This window comes from Ornithorhynchus anatinus, chromosome X1 (assembly GCF_004115215.2).
Source record: "Ornithorhynchus anatinus isolate Pmale09 chromosome X1, mOrnAna1.pri.v4, whole genome shotgun sequence".
In the NCBI taxonomy this organism is placed as follows: domain Eukaryota; kingdom Metazoa; phylum Chordata; class Mammalia; order Monotremata; family Ornithorhynchidae; genus Ornithorhynchus; species Ornithorhynchus anatinus.
Genome location: NC_041749.1, coordinates 48,062,918 through 48,088,596, shown reverse-complemented (window position 1 = coordinate 48,088,596; position 25,679 = coordinate 48,062,918). Strand labels below are relative to the sequence as shown.

At 49.4% G+C, this 25,679-nt stretch overlaps 1 protein-coding gene across 6 annotated transcripts in view; it reads left to right on the top strand.

Annotated features, from left to right (window-relative positions):
- FAM13B (family with sequence similarity 13 member B) overlaps nucleotides 1-25,679 on the top strand; it is a 79,392-nt gene that overhangs the window by 9,960 nt on the left and 43,753 nt on the right. For 5 of the 6 annotated variants that reach the window (XM_029050186.2, XM_029050182.2, XM_029050185.2 and 2 more), the window contains exons 4-7: nucleotides 6,135-6,312; nucleotides 6,769-6,913; nucleotides 9,503-9,598; nucleotides 12,342-12,502. In XM_029050186.2, coding sequence (XP_028906019.1) covers nucleotides 6,135-6,312; nucleotides 6,769-6,913; nucleotides 9,503-9,598; nucleotides 12,342-12,502 — 580 coding nt within the window. The remainder of the gene's footprint in view (nucleotides 1-6,134; nucleotides 6,313-6,768; nucleotides 6,914-9,502; nucleotides 9,599-12,341; nucleotides 12,503-25,679) is intronic. The other variant, XM_029050184.2, reaches the window with a different exon arrangement.

The following is a 25,679-nucleotide window of genomic DNA, read 5'->3' as shown; positions in this document are numbered from 1 at the left end:
TGGTCTCCAACCTGTGGAGCCCTGTATCGTTTCTTCACAAAGTCCAACATTTCCTCTCATACATTTTCTCAGTTGGGTTCAGCTTAGGGGGAATTATTTGTTAAAACAGCGTGTGCCCGTATTGTTACATTGCAACAGGACTTGATACAGTGAGGTCGCCCGTTGTAATATACTTCACATTTTTCTCTGAGATTCGGACTCCCCCGCTCCTCTTCCCCTATTTTTTTTTCTCTTTTCTTGAACTTCTCATTTTTCCTGACATTTTGGGCTGTGTGCATATATTAACCTCAGTAGTGTCCAAGACTGTCCTCCTTATCTTCCCTCCCAAACACTGCCCTCTCCCTGACTTTCCCATCACTGGACAGCACTACCATCCTTCCCGTCTCACAAGCCTGCAACCTCGGTGTCAGCCTTGACTCTGCTCTCTCATTTACCCCACACATCCAATCCGTCACCAAAACCTGCCAGTCTCACCTTCACAACATCGCCAAGATGTGCCCTTTCCTCTCCACCCAAACTGCTACCTTGCTGGTACAAACTCACATAATATCCTGACTGGACTACTGCATCAGGCTCCTTTCTGATCTCCCATCCTCCTCTCTCCCCACGTCAGTCTATACTTCACTCCCCTGCCCGGATTATCTTTCTGTAGAAATGCTCTGGGCATGTCACTTCCCTCCTCAAAAATCTCCAGTGGTTGTCTATCAACCTTCGCATGAAGCAAAGACTCCTCACTATTGGCTCCAAAGCTCTCCATCACCTTGCCCCCTCCTACCTCACCTCCCTTCTCTCCTCCTACAGCGCAGCCCGCACACTCCGCTTCTCGGCCTCTAACCACCTCACTGGGCCTTGTTCTTGCCTGTCCTGCCATTGACCCCGGCCCATGTCCTACCTCTGACCTGGAATGCCCTCCCTCCTCACATCCGCCAAACTAACTCTCTTTCCCTCTTCAAAGCCCTACTGAGAGCTCACCTCCTCCAGGAGGCCTTCCCAGACTGAGCCCTCCCTTCCCTCTGCTCCTCCTCCCCTCCCCATTGCCCCTACTCCCTCCCTCTGCTCTACCCCCTTCCCCTCCCCACAGCGCTTGTATATATTTGTGCATATTTATTGCTCTGTTTTATTAATGATGTGCATTTATCTATGGTTCTATTTATTTTGATGCTAGTGATGCCTGTCTACTTGTACCTGTCTATTTTTGTTGTCTGTCTCCCCTTTCTAGACTGTGAGCCCGTTGTTGGGTAGGGATTGTCTCTATCTGTTGCTGAATTGTACTTTCCAAGTGCTTAGTACAGTGCTCTGCACAGTAAGCGCTCAATAAATACAATTGAATGAATAGTGCTCAACTTATGGCTTCTGAAAAATGTCGACAGTGCTCTGGTGGAGGTGGGGTTGGGGGGGGTGGCGGGGGGGCGGTGGAGGTCACCTGGTAGCCCCGAACCTCATTCTTTTTTTCCATCCATTCATCCCGCTTCTGTCTTGAGGCATCTGATATGTGAGCTCCCTGGACTCTCTGGGAGCTGGTGAGACTGGAAAAGTAGAAAGATGTGTTGGTGCTGGGTCCAGCCTGACTGTGAATGGGTAATGTTGGTTTGCCGAGGAAAATTTAGTGGTTTGCTCACTGGGATGGGAGTCTTCCTCAGTCATCAGAGAGTGAGTTGTCTACCCACTTGGGACCTCTCCGCTCATGGTTGCTGGGATTATTGCGTGGGTCCCAGTTGAGAACCCTGGCAGCTTCAAGGGGATGTCTTGACACCCCCTGGAAAGTCACAGAGCTATGCAGCAGGCGAGTTCTCCAGATAATTTATAGTTTTCACTTCAGCAATCATTCATAGAAGCATTTGAGTCTTCTCTGAACACATCCGTAAATCTAGACCCTCCCACCGATGACGATGGAGAGTTCCTTCCCCCGGCCAGCCCCTCTTAGCTCTCATGACATCTGTACCCATTGGGATGAGACAGAGGTAACCTGTCAGTCAGTGGTATTTATTGAACACTTATTGTGTGCGGTGCACTCTACTAAGCACTTTGCATAGTTCCCTTCCTCCTCTCTCGCCCCGCTCCAGTCTATTCTTCACTCCGCTGCCCGGCTCATCTTCCTGCAGAAACGATCTGGGCATGTCACTCCCCTTCTTAAACAACTCCAGTGGTTGCCTATCGACCTCTGCTCCAAACAAAAACTACTCACTCTAGTCTTCAAGGCTCTACATCACCTTGCCCCTTCCTACCTCTCCTCCCTTCTCTCTTTCTACCACCCACCCCACACGCTCCGCTCCTCCGCCGCCCACCTCCTCACCGTCCCTCGGTCTCGCCTATCCCGCTGTCGACCCCTGGGCCACGTCCTCCCGCGGTCCCGGAACGCCCTCCCTCCTCACCTCCGCCAAACTGATTCTCTTCCCCTCTTCAAAACCCTACTTAAAACTCACCTCCTCCAAGAGGCCTTCCCAGACTGAGCTCCTCTTCTCCCTCTACTCCCTCTGCCACCCCCGCTTTACCTCTCCGCAGCTAAACCCTCTTTTTCCCCTTTTCCCTCTGCTCCTCCACCTCTCCCTTCCCTTCCCCACAGCACTGTACTCGTCTGCTTAACTGTATATATTTCCATTGCCCTATTTATTTTGTTAATGAATTGTACATCGCCTTGATTCTATTTAGTTGCCATTGTTTTTACGAGATGTTCTTCCCCTTGACTCTATTTATTGCCATTGTTCTTGTCTGTCCATCTCCCCCGATTAGACTGTAAGCCCGTCAAACGGCAGGGACTGTCTCTATCTGTTGTCGACTTGTTCATCCCAAGCGCTTAGTACAGTGCTCTGCACATAGTAAGCGCTCAATAAATACTATTGAATGAATGAATGAATACCAAGTAGCCAGTTTATATGGCTCCTGTCGTTCAAGCCCAACCGGCCAGGCAGGCCAACCAGGCCAAGGCAGGATGTATTTCCAGAGCCATTGGAAATTTTTATTCTTCTGGAATCAGTCAGTGATGTCCACTGAACGGCCATTGACTGCTCAGCTCCATGCTTAGAAGTGCTCGGGAGAGTACAATAGAAACAAATGCACAGCTTCTGAATGCAGGAATGGGATTGGTTTGGACAGTTCAGCTACATTGGATTACTTATTTTGATTTTGAATGGAACTCAGTTTCCATTACTGAGAGTCTGTCTCTGTATTAAGTCCTCGTGAACATCTACTGTATGTACGACTCTGAAATAGGGATTTGGAAAACCAACCAAAGGAATAAAAATATATCCTTGCTCTCAAGAGGCTTACCATCTAATAGTGGGGTAGGGGGGAAGGGGGACGGGAGGCACGGTGGCGGGGCGATGGTAGATTTAGTCTCTTCTATCCCCTGTACATGTAAAGGTGATTGTGGTAGTGCCGCCACTGATATTACCTGGGTAGAAAGCCACTACTTATGTTTGGAAGACTTAAGACAGAGAACCTTTAGAAATAGCTCTGAGGTGGTATGGTGTGAAGTGGAGCAGGCCCAGCTGTCACTGGTGGGGAGGGGTAAATGACATGAAGACCCCATTTTAGCAGTATATCCCTTCCAAAGCGTTAACGGCACACTTGTGTATGCATGCGTGTGTGAGAATTCGCATCAGTCTAAGGAACAATGAAAAATTCTGCTGGGATAACTGAGCTAAGGAGGATAATTGTCTCTGGGCAGAATCAGTGGCCGCAGCCTGCATGTCCTTGGTTTCCCTAGCCACCCAAGTGGACAGAGACTGTGGAATGATCTCGCTGCTGTTGGCCAGTTATGGTTCCCCAGGTGTGGGTAGCTACTGGTGCTGGTCAAGTATAGTGAGAGCCTTTCTTTGCATACTGGGCTAACTGGTTCAGTGCAAGAGATGATGTATTGTAGAGGGAAAAGAATGATTGTCATTTGCGTTGGCAAGAAGAGAAGGATGCATCTCCAGCGTGGATAGAGCATTGGCACCCTGGTCTAAGTGTTCCTCTTTGATATACAGAGCCCATGGTCTTAGTCCTTAGACCTGGAGAGTTGGAATATTAACCAAAAAGTGGTGGTGATGAAGGCAGTCAGTCACTGGTATTTATTGAGCAGTTACTGTGTGCAGAACACTGCGCTAAGCACTTGAGAAAATACAGCACAACAGAGTTGGTAGACACGTTTCCTCCACATAGCGAGCTTATAGCCTCCCATTAGGAATGACAGATGAGCCTCTTCAGGACTAACAGACAACCTGTGTGAGTTAGTGATCTGGCACTAAACCACAGGCATTCTAACTTCTCTGCTAGTCGGTTCCCACAGAGGGCAGCGAGCAAGTAGCTGGTCATGCCTGAGCACACTGCAAAACACGCTGGAAGAAGTTAGGTGTGCGGGACCTTTTATGGCCAAGGTGACCCCTGCTTAGAGCCATTTCTATGCTGAGATGCCATGATCTGGCAGGGAGCAGCCGCGGTTTTGGCCTCCTCAAGCTATCTTTCCAGGATTCCAGCAGAGCCTGTCCACCTCCTGGAACACCCTTGGTGGTTCTGTGGTCAGAAATCACAGCCTCAGTGGACAGAGCCGGAATTTAGATGCTCCTTCTCAAGCTCTTATGTAGGCTCCTCCGCTGCCTCCCATCCTCTAACTCTGGGAGCACCTCAAAATTCAGTTCTGGGTCCCCTTCTATTCTCCATCAACACCCACTCCCTTGGAGAACTCATTTGCTCCCATGGTTTCAACTATCACCTCTGTGCAGTTGATTCCCAAATCTACATCTGCAGCCCTGCTCTCTCTCCCTCTGTGTAATTCTTGTATTTCTTTCTACCTTCAAGACATCTCTATTTGGATGTTCCTCCAACACCTCAAGCTTAGCGTGTCCCAAGCAGAAGTTTTTATCTTCCTGTCCAAACCCTGTCTTCCCTTTGGTTATTCTATCACATTAGTCAGCACCACCACCCTTCCTGTCTTGCAAGCCCCATAACGTTGGCATCATCTTTGATGCCTTGTTCTCATTCAACCCACATAATCAGTCTACCTAGTAGAACGTGTGCCTGGGAGTCAGAAGGACCTTGATTCTAATCCTGGCTCTACCTCCTGCCTGCATTGTGACCTTGGGCAAGTCACTTAACTTTTTTGTGCCTCTGTTCCCTCATCTGTAAAATGGGGATTAAGACTGTGAAGCCATATGTGGGACAGGGACTGTGTCAAACCTGATTTGCTTGTATCCACTCCACCGACCTGGCACATATTAAGCGCCTACCAAAGTATTATTGTTGTTATTCACTAAATCCTTTCAGTTCAACCTTCACAACATCGATAAAATCCGCCTTTTCCTCTCCATTCAAACTGGTGTCATGTTAATCCAAGCACTTATCCTATCTTGCCTTGATTACTGTATCAGCCTCCTTGCTGACCTCTCTCCCTCCTGCCTATCCCCACTCCAGTCCACATTTCACTCTACCTGGATCATTTTTCTACAAAAACGTTTAGTCTGTTTCCCCACTCCTTGAGAATCTCCAGTGGTTGCCCATTCACCTCCGTATCAAATAGAAACTCCTCACCATCTGCTTTAAAGCACTCCACCTCCTTACCCCCTCCTACCTCACCTCACTACTCTTCTGCTACAACCCAGCCTACACATTACACTCCTCTGTCAACCTACTGACTGTACCTACATCCTGTCTATCTCACTGTTGACCTCTCGCCCACGTCCTGCCTCTGGCCTGCAGTGCCCTCTTCCTTCACATCCGATAGACGATCACTCTCCCCACCCTCAAAACCTTATTGAAGGCACATCTCTCAAGAAGCCTTCCCTGACTAAGCCCTCACTTCCTGTTTTCCCACTCCCTTCTGCATTGCCCAGATTTGCTTTCTTTATTCACCCCTCCGTCAGCCGCACAGTATTTATATGTATATATCTGTAATTTATTAGTATTACGGTCTGTCTCCCTCTAGCCTGTAAGCTTGTTGTGGACAGTGATTGTGTTGTACTCTCCCAAGCACTTAATACAGTGCTCTGCACATAGTAAGCACCCAGTAAATGCAACTGATTGATTATTCCTAGTCTCCAGAGGCCCCAAACCCATGCGCTTTCCACCAGACTCATAGCTAGGCTAGAGGTTGAAATTGGCCATCTATTTAAACCTGGCTTGGGCTTCCACTAAAAGACTGTCATTATGTTTTACAGATGATAATAACGAAGATGAATTTGGAAGAAAGCTGAGGTTCGTCTTGCAGCAGCTTCCACCTGTTAATTACAGCTTGTTGAAGTTTCTGTGCAGGTTTTTAGCCAACGTAGCCTCTCATCATGAGGAGGTCTGGTCTGCGAGCTCTTTGGCTGCTGTCTTTGGGCCCGATGTCTTCCAGTAAGTGCCTTCCACTGGCTTCTGAGTCTCACCTGAAAAAAATCACAGACTTCTTTCTTCAGGCCTGTCCGGTTAGGTAGCACCCTTTTCCTGAAGCTCAAAGAGCTGTATGATCTATTCTCTCTGGCATAAAGATCTGATGAATCCATGTAGCCTTCTTGGGAAGAGATAGGGGGTGAGTGGGCCCGGTTAGCTCCACTTTATGGACGTGAAAACCAAGGTGCAAGAATGGCGAAGCGACTTGCTCGAGGCCATGATGTAAGGGAATGATGGGCCTGGGAATGGCGGCCATAATTGCTGCCTCATCCCACCAGACCAGGTTGCCCGGGGCATAGTTGAAGTCAAGGCAACGGAAAAGAAGTGTCTTCTCTTTCCTGTGGTTGAAATTTTGATGTCTCTCTTGGATGAGGACATTAGCTCAGAAGTTGTAATCTAGTTTGGACTTTTCATTACTAGCATTTACACTGATGTGGAAGATCTGAAAGAGCAAGAGATCGTAAGCAGGATAATGGCTGGGCTTCTAGAGAACTACTATGAATTCTTCGAGACTGAAGAGGAAGACTTTTCATCTACTAATGATTTGAGCTCAGTCACTGAACAGGTGGGTGTACTGAAGCATACTCTGGTTGCTCAGCATCTCGCTTTACCTTGACTCTCTGGGGTTCTGGTGGAACTTGTGCATGCAGATCCCTTTTTCCGATCCGGGAGTTTCAGTGACAGTGTAGCCGTGTGGAACACAGTTGCTTCCAGAGCCCCGCCTCCGGTCGAATGGGGAACATTGGTGGCTCTTATTTTTGAAACCCGGCCGTACTGTGCGTCCCGGATCTTGTGGAGTCTGCCCTGGTGCCTGCTAGTTCAGGTGGCTTGGGCTTTAAGGAGGGAAGCTGCCTGTTCTTTCCTTTTTCCACACGAGGGGTCACTGAGGAAGGAGAGCACGACCTGGGGTGTGGCGAGTGGATCAAAGTGGAGGGTGTTCAGCAGGTAAGATTTGTCTCAAATGTGGAGAGAAGTGGTGAAACCCAAGTCGATTCACGTGATGACGTATTCTGTCAAGTGACGGAACAAATCACTATTGGGATCCAGGAATTCACCTTGGAGGCAGTCAGAAAGATTGTGATGCATAGTCTTATCAGAGCAGCGGCATAGTATCAGGTGCCCAAATGGAAAATGCTTCTAAGAGGCTGGTGTTCCCTGCCTTCCTTGGTCGTGCGGAGGTTTGGTTCTGGGACCTCAGCTACGATTGTATTTTGATCCGCTCGTGAATGATCCCCCAAAGGCCCGGTGTCCAGACTCCTGAGAAGGTCCCTTGCGCAGCACGGCATGAGGCCGTATGGCGTTCACGTTGCCTGAAAACTCCGTTTGAGAGGCACATTCTCATCTGCTCACGCCCAGTGATGTCCGCGAGGTTCTCTTCAGGAGCCTTTCGCGTCAGGCCCGTCCAGGTTCCCGTTCTTTAACCGACTCCCAGGAAGCTGGCCTCTCCGTGCTTGTCAGGCTGCTTTCTCCACAAACCTGCCCAGCGAGAGTTTGGTTCAAGCCCGTGACTTTTAAGGAGGCCACATGTTAGGAGATGTACAGGTGCGTGCATGAAAGTAAAGGGGACATATGTGAAGAAAATGTGTGGGTGGAATCTGGAGCCTGAGTTGGCGACAGAATTTCTGGCACAAGTTTTTAGTTGTCAGCCACCATATGCAGTTGCAGCTTCAGAAAATCTGGTAGGGAGAGAGGAGAAGTGACAGTTCCCCTCCAACTTCCAATTAGTCTCTGAAAGCAGAGGGAGCAGCAGCAGCGCAGGAGAATCCGTGAGGATTCATTTTGCCTCAGTGCTACTTGTTTCAGAATTACGCTCCTCTCCACCCCTCCCCCGCCAGCCTGCCCTGCGGTTTTCTAGTGGGTTCACAGGAGTTTATCGTACTTTTTGTTTTATCTTCCCTCTTGGCCCAGATTGGTTATAGAAAGTATCTGATTGCTAAAGACTCTGCATTCCAAAATTTAGCCTTGACTTTTTGGGACTTGACAGTGGAATGCTTCCCCTCAACTTCCCCTGATGATACTCGACACAATCCTTTCAAAGCCTTCTTAGCAGCCTTCCAGGCCGCTGCCTGCCTGGTCCTGTGTCATTTTGGCCCCCTTCTCCCAGGTTGGGGGACAGGCCCTGCCCTTAACCTTATTCTTTGGGAGTGGGACCTGAATAAGTTGGGCATGAGCATGGGGTTGGGGGGGAGAACAACTCAGTCTGGCTCAATATAACCTAGGTTAAATTTTGAACAGGAGCGGGCAGGAGTGGACCCCTGCTTTGCGGCCCAGTTAAAGAGCAGACAGATTTGCCTGTGCTGAAGAAACACTTCGGGAGCTGACCGACCTGCATGTAGAATTGTCCTGGCCCCATGCCACTTGGTGGCTACCCCCGTCTCAATTCACTCTTCATCCGAGCTGCTGGATTTCTCTGTTCTGCCCAGACAGTAGGAGGAGGCAGAGCATAGTTTGTTTCCCGGAGACATTCTGCTAAGGTGCTGAATCTGGGAGCAGACTTAGGAGAGGCTTATCCTCTAGTAGGATCTGTGCCTCTCAAGCTTATTTTTCCCAAGTAAAGTAGACGAGAACCTTGATTTGACCCCCAAGGGTGATGTGATTATAAAAGCGTCTGAGTGAAACTGGCCCCTTTTAAACTGTACACAACCTTGATTAAGTAACATTAAATTAAATAAATTAAAAAATTAAATAGTTCCACTAATCTCTAGGCTTGTGGTTAGCTCCTGCCCCATTTCTGGAAACCTTTTGGGATTTGGATGAAGGAACAAAAATCTCTCCTTCCTTTATTCTTGAAGTCTTACTTATGTTGGTACTTTCTCACATAGAACTAGAAGCTTCTCACGGACCATGGGAATGGGGGCGTTGAGAAGAGAGAAGGAGGTGTGAGAGGAGATGGGTCGAGCCCACCTCTGGAAATATGCTAAGGGAATAACAATAAGAATCACAGTATTTTTAAGCACTTACTATGTGTCAATCACTGTACTAAGTGCTGGGGTAGATACAAGATCATCAAGTCCCACCCACATGGGGCTCACATCGTATGTAGTACGGAGAAGGTGTGCTTGTGGTAGATTCCTGAATAAACTGTGAGTCCAGTGGACTGGTTGGAGATGGAGGTGATGGAGATATAACTCTGTCTCTTTGTACATTTGAGAAGGCAGACAGCAACGTTCTCCACAAGCTGGAGCCTGGAGAGCTGGCATTTCACGGGGCCCTAGAGAGGGGAATTCCCACAGTCCGAGGAGGAAGAGATGTAAGTACGGGCGAGGAGTCTTGAGCGTGGGAACAGAGGCAGTGGAGGGCAGTTTCAGAGCAATCCTTGGAACGGATGGGGAATCGATGTCGTTCTTTGAGGGAGCAGGGGGTCAGCCTAGAAGAGCTCCTTTGGATCGCTCCTAGAGTGGGAAGGGTGTCTGAGGGGAGAGTTCCTTGTCTAATTTGAGAGAGAGAGAGAGTGGGAGGGGGGGGTGCAGGAGAGGGAGTTCCAGTCTCACGCTCTACTAATTTAGAGAACGTGACTTTGTCCAGCAGGCTCTGTTCTTTGGTTTGTCACAGCACTTTTCTACTACAGTTATCATATTAGCTCCATCCAAGCAGTTGCTGAAAACAATGCAAGAAAAAACCTGTGTGGCTATTAGCTGATGTCAGTTCATGCCTTGCACCTTTTGTGAAAGATTGTGTTATTCCTGGAAGCTTTTTAACTCTATGCCTAATGAATTCTACACCAGACCATTTTTTCACTTTGCACAAGATTCTTCAGGTGCCAGTTGTGAAATATTGGATTACGTCTTCACCTAAAATTCTGAGAACAAATCCCCCGGCCAGACTTACCCAGTTTTCAAAAATATCTGTTGTCCCGAACCTCCAATGCCTTCAGAAATCTACTAGAATCACTCACTCTGGACACCTACTCCTGAAACTGATTTTGATGCCAGTCATGATTTTGTCTGTTTGAGGGAGAGCATCTCTTCACACACCCACAAACACCCAACCCACATACATATAACTGCGAATGTTAAAATATTTCCCTTTATCTTTCGTTCCTATTTAGACAGTGTATGCGTCGGGAAGAAGGATGATGTGCTTTGTATTGTCTGCCCCCTTGTGGTGAATGGTAACCCTGATGGGAATCCATTGGCCATCCCCGGGCCAGTCCCCTGGGCTCAGGCTTCGGCAGCACCGCCTTCCCCCTTCATTGGCCTTGTTTGTGTTTTCCACTAGGCGGGGCTAGAGGGGCTAAATGCCCTCCGCCTCCATGGGCTGGGCAGGGAAGGTTTCCCCCTTAACAGGAGGCCGCTAAACCCCATGGAGGCTCTGGGTCTGCATCCCTGTTGTTGCCCTCAGCTGCCCTGTTGCCGCTTGCTTTTTTTTTTTAGTGGTATTTGTTAAACACTTACTGTGTGACAGGCACTGTAAGCACTAGGGTAGGTGTAAGCAAATCACATTGGACGCAGTCAGTGTCCCACATGGAGCTCACGGTCTTAATCCCCATTTTTCAGATGAGGTAACTGAGACACACAGAGAAGTTAAGTGACTTGCCCAAGGTCACACAGCAGAGAAGTGGCAAGCGGATTAGAACTCAGGACCTCTGACTCCCAGGTCTGGACTCTTTCCACTAGCCGTGCTGCTTGCTCACACTTGTGGCCCAGTGGCAGGGTTTCTGTGGCAACCAACTTTTCCCTTTGGCAGCTCTTCTGCTCCTAATCCTTGCTCACCAGTGCCTGATGCTTGCAAGGTGGGGAAGAAACCCTCATCCCATTGTCAAGCTAGTCTTTCGGGAGATCCTCTCCAGAACTCCCCGGATTTGATACGTTGATATAGGTGGAGTCATTCTTTTATTCCAAAACTAGTCTTTCGTTGCTTTTCCTTTCCCTCCAAGAGCTCACCGCTCATCTTGTGGATTATAAGAACTGGAGTAACAGCACCAGATTCCTGGGTAGTGTGGCCAGTGTTGAGCCTAATTTGCATTTTCTCCTGCTGGGTGAATTCCAGTGGGATTCCTGAGCCCCTGGAGATAAAACCAGTGGCAGTTCTATGCCAACTAACCCATTCCATTGCCCAAACTGATGACATCAGGGAGGCCCCACTCTTCTCTACCACAGGTTCTTCAGCTTCCTTCCGTGCCCAGTGGTATTCTAGATCATCCTGCTTGCCAACTCTAGCCCTGCAGGGCAGGGGCATTTTGTGACACTTGTTTTCAAAAGAAAGCCATCCTGCTGCATCCCTGACCTGAAGCTCCCCAATCACTTGAGGGCGAGTAATCTGAAGATGGGGCTGCGTCTCGGGTGATCAGGTCCCTCAGCTTCCCTGGAGGACATTCTCCCAATGAACTGTTGGAATGTGGGCTTTCCCAGCCCTCAACCCTGCACCTCAGAGCCCAGCCAGGCAAAAACAGCCAGCACCGCTGGGCAAATGCTATCCCTTGGGCCAGTCAGGAGGCTGTGTGACATAGAGACCCATGTTCACCACCTCACACCAGCACTTTGAGCGTCTGGGCTGAAACAGAATGGGAACCACCACGAGAGCAAATCTTCCTACCATTAGCCTGCTCGCCTGGGTGCTCCATCAATGGCGTTGGCTGGCAACTAACCAGACTCCCAATGGAATGGGCCCAGGCACACTGCATCACCCCTAGAAATGAGTTGCGGGCTGCATTAGTTTGGAGTTGGCTTTCTTCAGGATGGGTGCTGGAGTGAGGCAAGGAGCTCTCCTTTCCTCTCTACCCCCCGGCCCAACACACACATACAGATTGGTCTGTAGTGCTTGGCCTGGATGAAAGGCCAAGAAGCCAATGTGCATGTACTGTGCACAAGCAGTTCCCAGTCTCTTGAATTCCCAGTCTCACTGCGCACGCTCTCCCTGCCCTGTAGTCTTAGGGTGTGGCTAGGGGACTTCCAGAACTAGACCTTTAGTAGATACCAGAGATCATCTTGTCCTTGTTTTGCTGCGTGTACTCAATGTTGCTCTCAAAACCTACCTCTCCTTTTGTCTTTAAGATTAATGAACTCTCAGAAGAAGATGAGGAAGATGAAAAGCTTGAGCCATCGGAAGAACTTCCCGAAGATTGCCCAGAAAAATCCAACGAGACGCCAGAGCTGGTACACCTCAGGCTGACGGAAGATATCTTGGAATCGAGTAGTGTTACAGCATCCACAAGGTACAGTGAATCGACAGGATGGAATTTTTAGCTCTATTGTTTCTCCGAGCTCATTTTGGAATTGCCCTATTGGACATATTTCCTGAGGAGGAAGGAATCATGTCTTCTCTTTGGTTTGTACGTTCCCCAAGCCCCTAGTTCAGTGTTCTGCCTACTCTCCATAAATATTCTTGTTCTGGAGTCTGATTCTGGAGGTGTGCAGGGATACAAGCAGATTTCTAGTGCACTTGGAAATGATGGCAGAATCTAAGAATGGGTAAATTCTACCAAAACCACGGGGTGCAGTACACTGTACTACGCACTTGAGAAGTACAGACTAAAGAAGGGATGGGTTCACTGCCCATAAGGAGCTTACGTTCTTAACAGAAAAGAGAAGCAGAAAAATACTTACAATTAGAGTGGTCCTGTTACATGAATCGAGTGGATTCACAGCATTAACTAAAATCTCTACGCAGATGATTCCCAAATCTACCTCTCCGGCCCTAATCTATTACTCTTCTCTGCGATCTGGCATTTTTTCCTGCCTTCAGGGCAACTCTACTTTGGTCCCGCTTCCCCCCATCCCCGACACCTCAGATTTAAGATTTAAGATAACAGAACTCACCTTCCCACCCAAGCCCTCCCCTCCCCCTAACTTTCCTATCACTGTTAGACGGCACCACTGTCCTTCCTGGCTCACAGGACTGTCGCTGTGCTGTTCTCCTCGACTCATCTCTGTCATTCAACCCACATATTCAGACTGTCACCAAATCCTGTCAGTTCTACTGCCAAAACTTCTCTAGAATCTGCTCTTCCCTCTCCATCCAAACTGCTACCACATTAATCCAAGCACTACTCAGCTACTGCATCGGCCTCCTTACTGACCTCCCTGCCTCCTGTCTCTCCCCACTCCACACCACGCTTCACTCTGCTGCCCAGATCATTTTTCTAAAAATACGTTCAGTCCATGTCTCCCCACTTCTCAAGATCCTCCAGTGATTGTCCATCTACTCTCCCCTGTTTATCTCACCTCGCTCATATCCCACTGTGACCCAGCCTGCACACTTCACTCCTCTAACACAGTGTATTCACCGTACTATTTCGCTGCTGCTGCCATCCTCCCTCTGGCCTGGAACTCTGTCTTCATATCTGACAGACCAGCACTCTCCCCATCTTCCAAGTCATCCTAAAATCACATTTGCAAGAGGCCTTCCCCAACTAAGCCGCTTTGCCCTACTCCCTCTCCCTTCCACGTCACCTCTGCACTTGGATCTGTACCCTTTAAGCATTTGGTATTCACTCACCCTCATCTTTGTATACATATCCTTAGGTCCTGCCATTTCCCCATTTGTAATTTATTTTAACATCGGTCCCTCCCTGTAGACTATAAGCTCCTTATGGCCAGGGAGAGTATATACCAACTCTCTTGCATTGTGCTCTCCACACAGTCAGTGCTCAATAAATATAATTGATCGATTGATGTGTATATATGAGCACTGAAGACAGTGTAAATAAGTTTGTAAGTTTGAGTTGCTTGAAGGGATGATGTGACTGGGTACAGGAAAATCAATCAGAGGAGACTTGTTGGAAGGGGTGGGATTTTAAGAGGGATTTAAATTTGGGGAGAGCTGGGATCTGTCTACTATGGGGAGGGAAGGAGTTCCAGGCTGGGAGAGCAGCATAAGCCAGGGGATAGAAGCAGGATGGTGAGGAGGGAGGTAGTGAGATGGTTGGTTTGGGAGGAGTGAAGACAGTGAGCTGGAGAAAGAGGGTGAAGAGAGCAGGAAGTGAGAGGTTGGGGATTGGCAGATGGTGGCAAGCTCTGTAGCTAAACGGGAGGAGTTTTTACCTGATGTAGCTGGGCACAGTGGAGGGTTTTGAAGAGAGGAGAGATGTGGGACGAGCGGTGGTTGGAGCCTGGGAGGCCAGTGAGGGGGCTGGAGTAGTAGTAGCCTTGCCAGAACAAGATCAGAGCCCCTATCAGGGCGTTGGCAGTTTGGGAGGAAAGGAAGGGATGGATCTGGGAGACTCGGGACAGGAAGAACCGTCCGGATTTGGCAGCGGACTGGAGGCGGGAGTTAGTTGACAGCGAAGCATTGAGGAGAACACCAGGGTGGTGGATTTCTGGGATGGGGAGGATGGTGCTGGTGATGCCCAAGATGGCAGAGTCAGTTGGGGGAGCGGGTTCAGTGGGAAGGAGGAAGAAATTATGTCTTTGACATGTTGGGTTTGAAATGCCGATGGGACATCCAAGTGGAGGTGTCCTGGAGGCAAGAGGAGACGCAGAGTTGCAGGTCAAGGCTAGAGAGGCAGATGAGGGAGTCCTCAGCATAGAGGTGGTATCTGAAGCCACATGAGCGGGCCAGCTCCCTGAGAAAGAGGGGAGAACGAGAATAGTGGAGGGCCCAGAACAGAGCCTCCAGGGACGCCCGTGGAAAGAGGATGAGAGGAAGGGGAGGAGCCAGCAGATGGAACTGAGAGACTGAGCAGTCAGAGAGATATGGGAGGAGAACCAGCTTAGTACTGGCTCAGCAAAACAGTCCTGAGAATTTCGAGGAAGCGTGAGTGATCCACAGCATCAAAAGCAACAGAGAGATCAGAGTGCTGAGTAGTCATGGTTAATGTGAGGTGAAAATAGGAAATATGTCTTGGTGAAAAATATTCCAAGTGAATATTCAGTTAAAAGCATGCAAACGTTTACCCCAACTCTGAGGAGAAAATAGGCCCCTCACCTGCTTTTACTTTGATGTAGGTGGGGCAAGATAGGAAATAGAGTCCTGGGAGCACACAAAGGTCAGGGTGACAGTCGGAGAGTAGAGGGAGGAGGGCCCCGAGGGGCCTGGCAGTGATGGGGGGGGGGGGCTGTGGAACAGGGAGAGGCTCCCCCCCCATGAGAAAAAGTGATGGAGGACTCTGTAGGGAGCTGGCAAAGGACTCACTTGGTCACCTCAGGTTCCTGCGGAAGGGAGCTCGTGATTTGCTGGTTAGTGGCTCAGACATCCGTGTTCCTATATATCCCGTCTTCGTGGGTAAACGCTGAGCCACAGAGAAGCTTGGCTGGGGATTTGTGTCACCGGTGGCTAGGAAGGAGCATGTCGGCAAAGACAGCAAACTTCCTTTTCAGTTCGTCCCCAGAGGAAGAGTTTTTGAAAAGCAGTCCTTTCACAGCTATAGTTTTCCTTTTCCTTTTTCCTTTCATATTAAGGATGGCTCCATTAGAATAAGAGTCCATTTGCTGCTCTCTTCCAGAGTTATTTCCATTGCAGCTGACCCAAACAGCATTGATTTTGGGCGAGGAATAGGGTATCCGAGCAGGTGGAATCTGAAGGACCAGTGATTTATATGGCCATAGAAGTCTCGCTCTGTAAAATAGGGAACAAATGGAATGAAAATGTAGCCCAGTGCAGGGAGAACTATTTCTGATTAACTTTTCCAACAGAAATTGAAATTCCGCAGTTGGAAGACCTTAGAGTTGTGTCCCATTTAGGTCATTTAACCCTGGCTAATCAGAGGGATTTTTGTTTTTTAGAATCTCTCATCAGTGCCCATATTGGACTATATATAATTTATATATACATATATAAACATATATATATAGTTGGGATGTAGTATCCATTCAGATTTTGAGAGGGACCATAGAGATAAGACCAAATAGGTGGAAGTTGGAAGTTGGAAGTCTCACTTTTTAAGTGCTTACAGATGAGTTTCCCTCTTTCAGATCCTCTGGATCTTTTTCTGTGCCATCTGCCAGATGGCTGTGACAGGGCTGTCCTGGCCTTTCCACCAAAAGATAGGGAGGGATTCTGGGGGTCTGCTGTGACAGGAGGCATGAGGCATTGGGGCCCACCTCCTAGCCCCTCTTTCTCTGTTTCCATTGCTCCCTTTTCTTTCATTTCATTTGGGTTTTTTTGTTTGTGTTGGGGTGGTTTTGTTGTTGTTGTTGTTCTTGATTTGGACATGGTGGGCATTGCATTCCATTTGTGTTTTACACCTGTTTGGCCACCTTTGTTACTCTACCTGTATTTTTCTTCAGCTGTTGTTTGTGTGTCGATATAGACCCACAGGACAGCAATCAGGTGAGGGAGAGGGACAGTGCCTGTCCCCTTCTTTCCACCCTACAGACAGTGGACCACACAGCTGGGCCCACCCCCCCAAGGGACATGGGCTTTCTTTTTCTGCTTTCTCATAAGTGTGGTGTGCTTGGAATGTACTGTCCCTCGTCCTGGACTTTTCTCTCCTCCCACCCTTCTTATTCCTCTACCATCCCAGCCCCCGTTGGTTCTCTTTCTCGTGGGCTTTTTCCATTCTTTCCTCCCCCAACTCCCATGGCCTCTGCCTCCTGAGACTTTCAGCCATCGCTGCTGTCTTCCACACAGGCATGTCTCTGTTCCTTTCAGACTGAAACTCCCCAAGGGACAGGGCCTGTGTCCACTTGGTACCCATGTAGTCTTTGCCAGTGCTTCGCACACTGTTTATGCTACTATTGTCCAAGCTGATGATAAAGTTTGAGGTTGAAGGAAGCAGTGTGATCATAACTCTGCCATCTACTCTTGTCAGCTGGGAAAAGTGGGGTTCAAATGGGGACAAGCTGCAAGTGCGCCCCAAGTCCCACCCTATATCAAGAAACGTGAAAAGCAGCCTGGCTTAGAGGAATTCAATTGGTCATATTTGTCGAGCGCTTACTGTGTGCAGAGACTGTACTGAGCGCTTGGGAGAGTATAATATAACAAGAGTTGGTAGACATGTTCCCTGCCCACAACGAGATAATTTTCTAGAGGAGAAAGAGCACAGGGCTGGGAGTTAGGAGACCTAGGTCTAATCCCAGCTCTGCTACTTGCCTTTTGTGTGACTTTGGGCAAGTCATTTAACTTCTCTGAGCCTCAGTTTCCTTATCTATTAAATGGGGATTAAATACTTGTTCTCCCTCACCTTTAGACTGTGAGCCCCCTATGGAGCACGACTCTGATGATGATGATAATAGTAATAATGATTGTGGTATTTGTTAAGCACTGTATTAAGGGCTGGGGTAGATACAAGATAATTAGATTGGCCATAGTCCCCTTCCCCATGGGGCTCATAGTCTAAGTTGGAGGTCACATCCTGAATCTTTTACAGATAAGGAAACGGAGGCACCGAGAAGTTACATGACTTGCCCAAGGTCACACACAGCAGTCAAGCGACAATGCTGGACCCCCATCCTCGGACTCCCAAGCTGAGCCTTTTCCCATTAGGCCATGCTACTCTATTGCATCTATCCTGGTGCTTCACACAGAGTTTGGCATTTAACATGTATTATTATTGGGCTGGAGGCGAGACACAGTGTGTGCGCGTGAGTGTGTCATCTTAGTGAGTCCGTACATGTCTGGATGCGCTTTCGGAAACCTTCCGACTTAGAGGTCCATAGAGGGACGGGGACTGTTTCCAGCCTGATTACCTTTTACCTACCCCAAGCGCTTAGTACGCTGCTTTAAAAAAATGGTGATTGTTAAATGCTTACTTTGTGCCAGGTGTTACACTAAATACTTAACATATACTACCTTTAGCGAAAGTAATCTGGAGCTTAGAAAATGCCCAATTGCTGGATCTGCATGGTAGTCAGTGGCTGTCAGGGCTTAGGCTGGTTGCCTTCCTGGTGGCTGGTACGGCCCACTTCCTGGTATGGGGTGGAAGAGTTAGAAGACCCTGAGGTGGGGCCGGGGAGAAGGCTTAGAACAGGGTTTTGCCTGCCTTGCCCTTCTGTTTCCCTTGCCATTTGCATAATGGAAATAGGATCTGATGCTTTCTGGGTGGAAAAAGGACTTGGCTTGTGAAATTCACTAGCCGACTTGCAATTTCCATTGTCATTGCCCTGTTGCTCCTGGGGCCAGAATAATGTAGGGTTAATGTCCTAGTGAACCATTTCCAGCTGGAGTCAAAGATTTTCTTTCCCAGAGTAAAATTCCTTGTAGGCCAAGGCTTGGCCCTCTGCTAATTTATGAAATTGCAATATAGGGAGGTAGCATGGTCTATTGGAAAGAGCCCAGGCCTAAGAGCTGCAGGGCCTGGGCTTTAGTCCCAATTCTGTGACCTTGGGCAAGTCATTTAACCTCTCTGGGTCTCAGTGTCCTCATCTGAAGAAGGGGAGAATATGGTGCTTGCCTTTTCCTACCCCGTAGGAGAAGGTGCAGACCAAAAATGAGCTAATTAATGGTGAAACACTTGGGGACTGAAAGCCCTAGGTGAAATCAAGCTGATGATAATAATAATAATATTTAATAAGCACTTACTCTGTGCCAAGCACTGGACTAAGTGGTGGGTTAGATATAAGATGATCAGGTCCCACACAGGGCTCACAGTCTAAGTAGGAGAGCAAACAGGTATTGAATCCCCATTTTGCAGGTGAGGAAACTGAGGCACAGAGAAGTTAAGTGACTTGCCCAAGGTCACCCTTCAGACAAATGATGGAGATGGAATTAGAATCAATCGATTAGTGGTATTTGAGTGCTTACTGTACAGAGCACTGTACTAAGCGCTTGGGAGAGTACAGTAAAACAGATTAGAAGCCAGGTCCTCTGGCTCCCGGGCCCGTGCTTTTTCCCACAGACCATGCTGCTTGTAACGTTGGCTTTGTCAACCAACAACAAGAGGTTTCACGGGTCCATTACATCAGCTGGGAAGCCCCAAGTGAGGCCAAAAGAAGAGGCTGCAAAGGTTTTGAAATGAATTGTGAGAGCTTCTGGAACTGAGCCATGAACATTAAGTGCTTAGTACAGTGCTTTGCACTCAGTAAGTTCTCAATAAATGCAATTGAATGAATATTAATAGCTTTGGTAAAACCACCTCCAAGTTTATGGGACTCTAGGATCCAGTTTGACTAAATACATTTCCAATCAGACAGTTTCCCCTCTCAGGTCCTTTCTGAAGCCGGTCTCAGGACTAGGCCCATCTTGCCTGGGTTATTTGTAATAAATCTGTACTGTGCCGAGATCTTTACCGATCAGTATTAGAAGACTCTGCGAGCATTTCAACCAGCAGCTCCCTGTTTTGTTCCTGGAGGAAGCGGTGAAGCGCCTGGGGGGACACTTGGGAGTGTTGATTGGGCAGCCTCTTGTCGGGAGTGACCTCATGTTGCAGTCTGCTTCTATTTAGACTGCAACAGCAGCAGCAGCAGCAGCAGCAGCAGCAGCGTTTCAAAGGCAGGAGAGCTCTGTCTGGCAGGACGCAGCCGGTTACTCCTTGGCAGCAGCCTCTTCCTCTATGATTTTTCAGGCAAAGTCCCTCTACCGGAAATATTCCGGGGGGCTCGCTGCAATATTCGGGATGGCCTGCAAGGTCCTCACTCACAGGTGAGTGGGCCCAGATGATTTGGCCGGGGTTGATCGCTGATTGCGTGTTGATGTATTTGTTTTTGATGGTCCCCCCTCCCCCCCCACCCCCATGGCCAACAGTTAACAGATTACATATCTGCAGTTGGGCACGCTTGCAAGCTAGGACAGCCTTGGTCTATGATGGCATTTGCAGGAATGATAAAATCTAATTGCTAAAAGGTGTAGATTGGGGTGGGTATGGGGAGGTCACTTTGGGATATGTTAACAGTGGCCCACTCTCGAGTGCCCTGTTTCACAGTAACGTTGTGGGTCTGAGGTGAGGACGGGACCCAGGAGCCTAGGACCAGTTCCTGGACTGAAGCTGAGGGTTCTGTCTCTTGGGTTCTTGTCAGGTTTCCCCCTCTCTCTTGCCTGCCAGTCTGTCCCAGGGTGAATGAACGCCTCCCTGAGTGGTTAGCATTTTGGGACTGCCAGTCCCACAGTGTCTGGGCGTGATTTGATCTAAACAGTGTTAGCATGCCAGGTGTCTGGTGTCAGTGCTGATCAGGATCCCTATCCTGCCGTTCATCCGCTTAGCCAGGTTCCTGCAGGCACCACTGCACAACCTCCTTTTACATGCCACATGGTGGGGTGGGGGGGAGTGTGTGTGTGTGTGTGTGTGTGTGTTTTCTCTGACTCAACAGTTCTGTCAGACCAAATGCCTGATTTCAAGGTAACCAGCCTAGTCTTAAAATCCACGTTTTGAAAAGCAGCAATTGAAAGTATTTCCTTCAAGCCTACATAGTTTTTAGCAAGCCTCTGGAGCATCGAAAGCAAGGAAGACACATGGAATGTTGTCGTTTTCGCCTTCTGGGGAGTCTTTGTAGCTGAGATCCTGTGTGTCTTCTCCCCCCGGCAATCCACTCAGTGCCCTCGAGATCGTGTTTTCCCCCTAAATCAAGCAGTTGGTTTCAGTGTCTCCACACTAGTGGTTCCCTGAGCCAAAGAGCAAGTTGACTACATTTCAGTGTCTGCTGGAAGCTGCTGAAAGGCTTACAGAAATGTGGACTAGTACTGGGGTTTGCCTTTTACCGTTTTTCTGTGTCTTTTTCAGCCTACTTGGTTTGCATTTGTTCAGGAAACTGGGTAGAATGGATTGTGGGCAGGGAACATGTCTACCAGCTTTCTTATATTGTACTCTCCCAAACACTTAGTACCAGGCCTTGCACACTGTAAGTGCTCAATCGTTGTGACTGATAGATTTCCCTTTCATGTTTTCATCCAGTGGCACTGGGCTTTTGTGAGCATGGTGTTTTTTATTGTAAATTCCTCAGGGGGTGGCCTACTGTGGCTCCTCAAAATTCCCTCATCCTAATATAAAAATAATTCAATCTCTGAGGAGTCCAAGTGAAATTTGATAACAGTGCTAGAGTTTAAAAAAAAATTCTAACAAGACTTTCTTCTCTTGTATGTCTAAACTTGGGGCCAGAATTATTGGGAGTGTTTTATACTCACAAGTTGCCTCCTGTTGAAAATTCTTCCCATTAACCCAGCCTAAAACCTCCAATTCGTAGGATGTATCACTGTGCTCATCTCCCGCTTTTAATGAGCAAATAAGGCCAAAAGAGCTAATCAGAAAAACAGCGTGTCCATTTTCCCATCAACAGAAATTTAAGGAGAGCCTTGAGTGTTCTCAGCATTCTCCCCTCCACTCTTTCACTCACCCCCTCCAGCTTGCATTTTTTGCTTGCCTAATTCTGTTTGTAAACCTGGCTCTTGGATCAGTTTAAACTTGCAAGTATCTCCCAGGTCTCACCCACTCTTTCCGGCCCCTTTCCCCACCCCCTACCATCCTAGCTTTTCTTCCCTAGGCTTCATCCGTACTCTGTCCTGATGGTCCCTTCGGTGGATTCCCCGAAGCACAAACTCACTAAGGATGCACACGCTGGCGCTGAAACCTAATGAGGAAATGCAAGGAAGGAGAGCAAAATAGCCCAGGCAGAGCTGGCTTTTTTTTAGGTGGGCGAGGAAAGGGAATTGTTCTCTTATGTGTGAACTCTAGTTTTGAGAATTTAAGTTTTTGCTAAGCACAGGGGCCAGGTGGCCAGTTTGCCCTCCAGGGCCTTCCTCTCTAGCCAGGACATTATGAAACGGGCCAGCTTGGGGCTGTGCCCATTTCTGGACCGGAGCCATCTCTGGGCCAGGAAAGTTGGGCATTGTCAGCAAAGGGCCGCAAGTCCTGGGAGGTTGTTGAAACCTGGCAGAGCGTGGGGTTGCTGAATGTGCCACAGCAAAAATCTCTGGGCTCCCCTGATTCCCTGTGGAATTGAAGATCGTCCTTCTTGGGCAAAGGGGTTGTTGGCCCACTCCATAATGCAGTCCAAGCAATTGGTGCGATGCAGAAAAAACACCTTCAGAAAAGTCCTCCCATTCACCTGAAGTTCGACATGCCAATTTATTGGAAGGTCGGGGGGATTGTATTGAGGGAGTGAAGGTGAACCTCCTAAAAGGGGCCTGTTGAGTTTTGTTTTTTGTTGTTGTTTTTTTTTTCTTTTGGGCTGGATGAGCAGAATAGTCTGAGATACCCCCTGAACCCGTGGTCAGTGGCCCTCATTGTATAGGACTTTCCAGAAATGTTTTCTCCCAAGTGGTTGTTGTGGGGCCCAAACAGGGTCCCGAGCGCTCAGAAGAGTTTAGCAGAATCCAAAGGGTCTATTGGTTGCTCCCTCCGGCAGAGTAGCAGGTTATGCCAGAGGAAGAGAGAAGACAAATGTGCTGTGGGCCTTTCCCTCTCGAGGGATTTGCGAGCCCCCTCTTGGGGTGATCAGTTTTTGCTCTAAGCTGGGCTCCAGCCTAGAGTGGTAGGAATGCTCAAGAATGGCTCCAGGGGCAACATTTGTGCTGGAGTGTTGGCCGCTTTGTTCCCCTTCCCCACCACTTAGGCCTGAGGCTCTCTTGGGTAGGGTGAAACGCCAGGCTGCCCTAGGGTGACTTTTACCCGAAGAGCAGTTGACGAGGAGCAGTTGACTCGTGTGTTCCTGCTTCCTGCTTTGCCCCTTATGGTACAAAAAGCTGAGAAGTAGCTTTTTGACATGAGCCAGTGGAGTGGAAATGTGCACTAAGCTTCTGTAGTGGAGTCATGTCCAGCTGCCAAGGGAGAGAAAACGCCCGTGCCTCTGCACTTCCTTCTCCACAAGGGTGAGGAGAGTTGGCCGTGCTTTTTTATAGATTCATTTTTTCTCTTCCTTTAAAAAGGAAACACATTCTACATACTCCAGGTCCGCTAAATGCTGGGAATGTGGGAATTCTACCTTCAACCAGGTAGCATGGGGGATTCACTCTTCTTGCCAGAACTCATTTTCTACAGCCCGTTTCCCAGGAGGATCCAGGAACCGCTTTACTTAGCATCAGTTTTCCCTTTAAGGAGTCCTAGCAGCCTGCCTGTTTGATAGACGGGGAAGTGGCAATAAAAGTCACTTTCCCAGACTTCTGTCGGTCCAGCAGAAATGGATCTCTCCATTCCTCTCTCCAGATAGCCTGGATGTTGATGAGGGGTCAGCCGCAGAAGAGCTCAGGCTTTGCTCGTTCTGAATCTCAGGGTTACTTTATAACTTTATAAAGTTACTTTATAACTTTACCAGCGCTACCCCCCTTCCCCCTCCCCCTACTCTTCCCCCCACCAAACCCCCTCCTCACCCCCTCCCCCCTTCTCTCTTCCCCACCCACGCCCCGTCCCAGTCCTCTTGTCCCACCGCTACCCCTCATCCCCCTCTCCCCGTCCAGGGCCCCGGCACTTCCTTCCCATCCAAACCCTCCCCTTCCCCCGCCCTTCACCCCCTCCCCCCCTTGCACCCACAGCTACTTTCAAGTGTGGCCTCTGGAACCCCTGCTCTATTACAGGTAAGCTACCTTTCGTCCATGACCTTTTCCTCTCCCGCTCTCTCCTCCTCCTCGCCCTTTCGGAAACGTGGCTCTCTCCCAAAGACACGGTCTCCGCCGCCACTCTCTCCAGCGGAGGCCTCTCCTTCTCCCACTCCCCCAGACTCACCGGTAAGGGAGGAGGCGTCGGCTTCCTCCTCTCGCCCCGTTGCCGCTTCCGCACTATCCCTCCTCCCCCCCCCCCCCCCCCTTCGAAGCCCATATCATTCACCTCTACCACCCCCCTCCAGATACGTCGCTGTCATCTACCGCCCTCCCGGTCCCACCTCCGACTTCTTCAACCATCTTGACCCCTTTCTCACCTTCCTTCTCTCCTTCTCTCTGCCCACTCTGATCCTTGGAGACTTCAACATCCATATGGATGTACCCGACGACTCCTCTGCCACCCGCCTGCTATCCCTCCTCGACTCTGCCGACCTCCTCCTCCACCGTACCGCGCCCACTCACCGACTCGGTCACACCCTCGATCTCGTCATCTCCTACCGCTGCACTATCTCCTCCCTCACCAACTCTGAAATCCCTCTCTCTGACCATAACCTTCTCACCTGCCTCATCTCTCACACTCCCTCCCCCTGCAAATCTTCGCTACTGCCCCACAGAGACCTCCGCTCTCTTGATCCCATCCGTCTTTCCAATAGCATCTCTCCTCACCTTGCCGCCCTGTCCTCTCTTCCCACTCTCGACGATCAGGTCTCCGCTCTCAACTCCACCCTCTCTACTCATCTCGACTCTCTCGCCCCCCTTTCCCTCCGCCGCTCTCGCTCCACTAACCCACAGCCCTGGATCACCTCCTCTGTTCGCCTCCTACGCTCCTATGCTCGAGCTGCTGAGCGCTGCTGGCGAAAGTCCAAGCACCAAGCCGACCTCACACACTTCAAATTTATCCTTTCCTGCCTTAACTCTGCCCTCTCCTCCGCCACGCAAAACTTCTTCTCCTCCCTCATCGACACCCATGCCCGTCACCCCCGCCGATTGTTCTGGACCTTTAACTCTCTCCTTAGGCCCCCTGTTCCTCCCCCTCCCCCATCTCTCACCCCCAATGATCTGGCCACCTATTTCCTCACGAAAATCAACACAATCAGGTCTGAGCTCCCCAAAGTCACCCCTCCGCCTCTCCCCTCCACCCCACCAACCCTCTCCCCTACTTTCCCATCCTTCCAGTATCCTCAGAGGAGATCTCCTCCCTCCTCGCAAGTGCCACCCCCTCCACCTGCGCCTCGGACCCCACTCCCTCTCACCTTATTAAAACCATCGCCCCGCCCTCCTCCCTTCCTTAACTTCTATTTTTAACCACTCAATCTCCAATGGCTCCTTCCCCGCTGCCTTCAAACATGCCCACGTCCCACCCATCCTAAAAAAACCCGCTCTTGACCCCAATTCCCCCTCCAGTTATCGCCCTATCTCCCTACTACCCTTCCTTTCCAAAATCCTAGAACGAGTCGTCTACAATCGATGCTTAGAATTACTTAACTCCCATTCTCTCCTAGACCCCCTCCAATCTGGCTTCCGTCCCCTCCACTCTACCGAGACTGCTCTCTCTAAGGTAACCCATGACCTCCTTCTTGCCAAATCCAATGGCTCCTACTCCATTCTGATCCTCCTTGACCTCTCTGCTGCCTTTGACACTGTCGACCATCCCCTCCTCCTCCATACCTTATCTCACCTTGGCTTCACGGACTCTGTCCTCTCCTGGTTCTCCTCTTACCTCTCTGGCCGGTCATTCTCGGTCTCCTTCGCTGGCGCCTCCTCCCCCTCCCATCCTTTAACTGTTGGAGTTCCTCAAGGGTCAGTTCTTGGCCCTCTTCTGTTCTCCATTTACACTCACTCCCTCGGTGAACTCATTCGTTCTCACGGCTTTGACTACCATCTCTACGCAGATGACACGCAGATCTACATCTCCGCCCCTGTCCTCTCCCCCTCCCTTCAGGCTCGCATCTCCTCCTGCCTCCAGGACGTCTCCACCTGGATGTCGG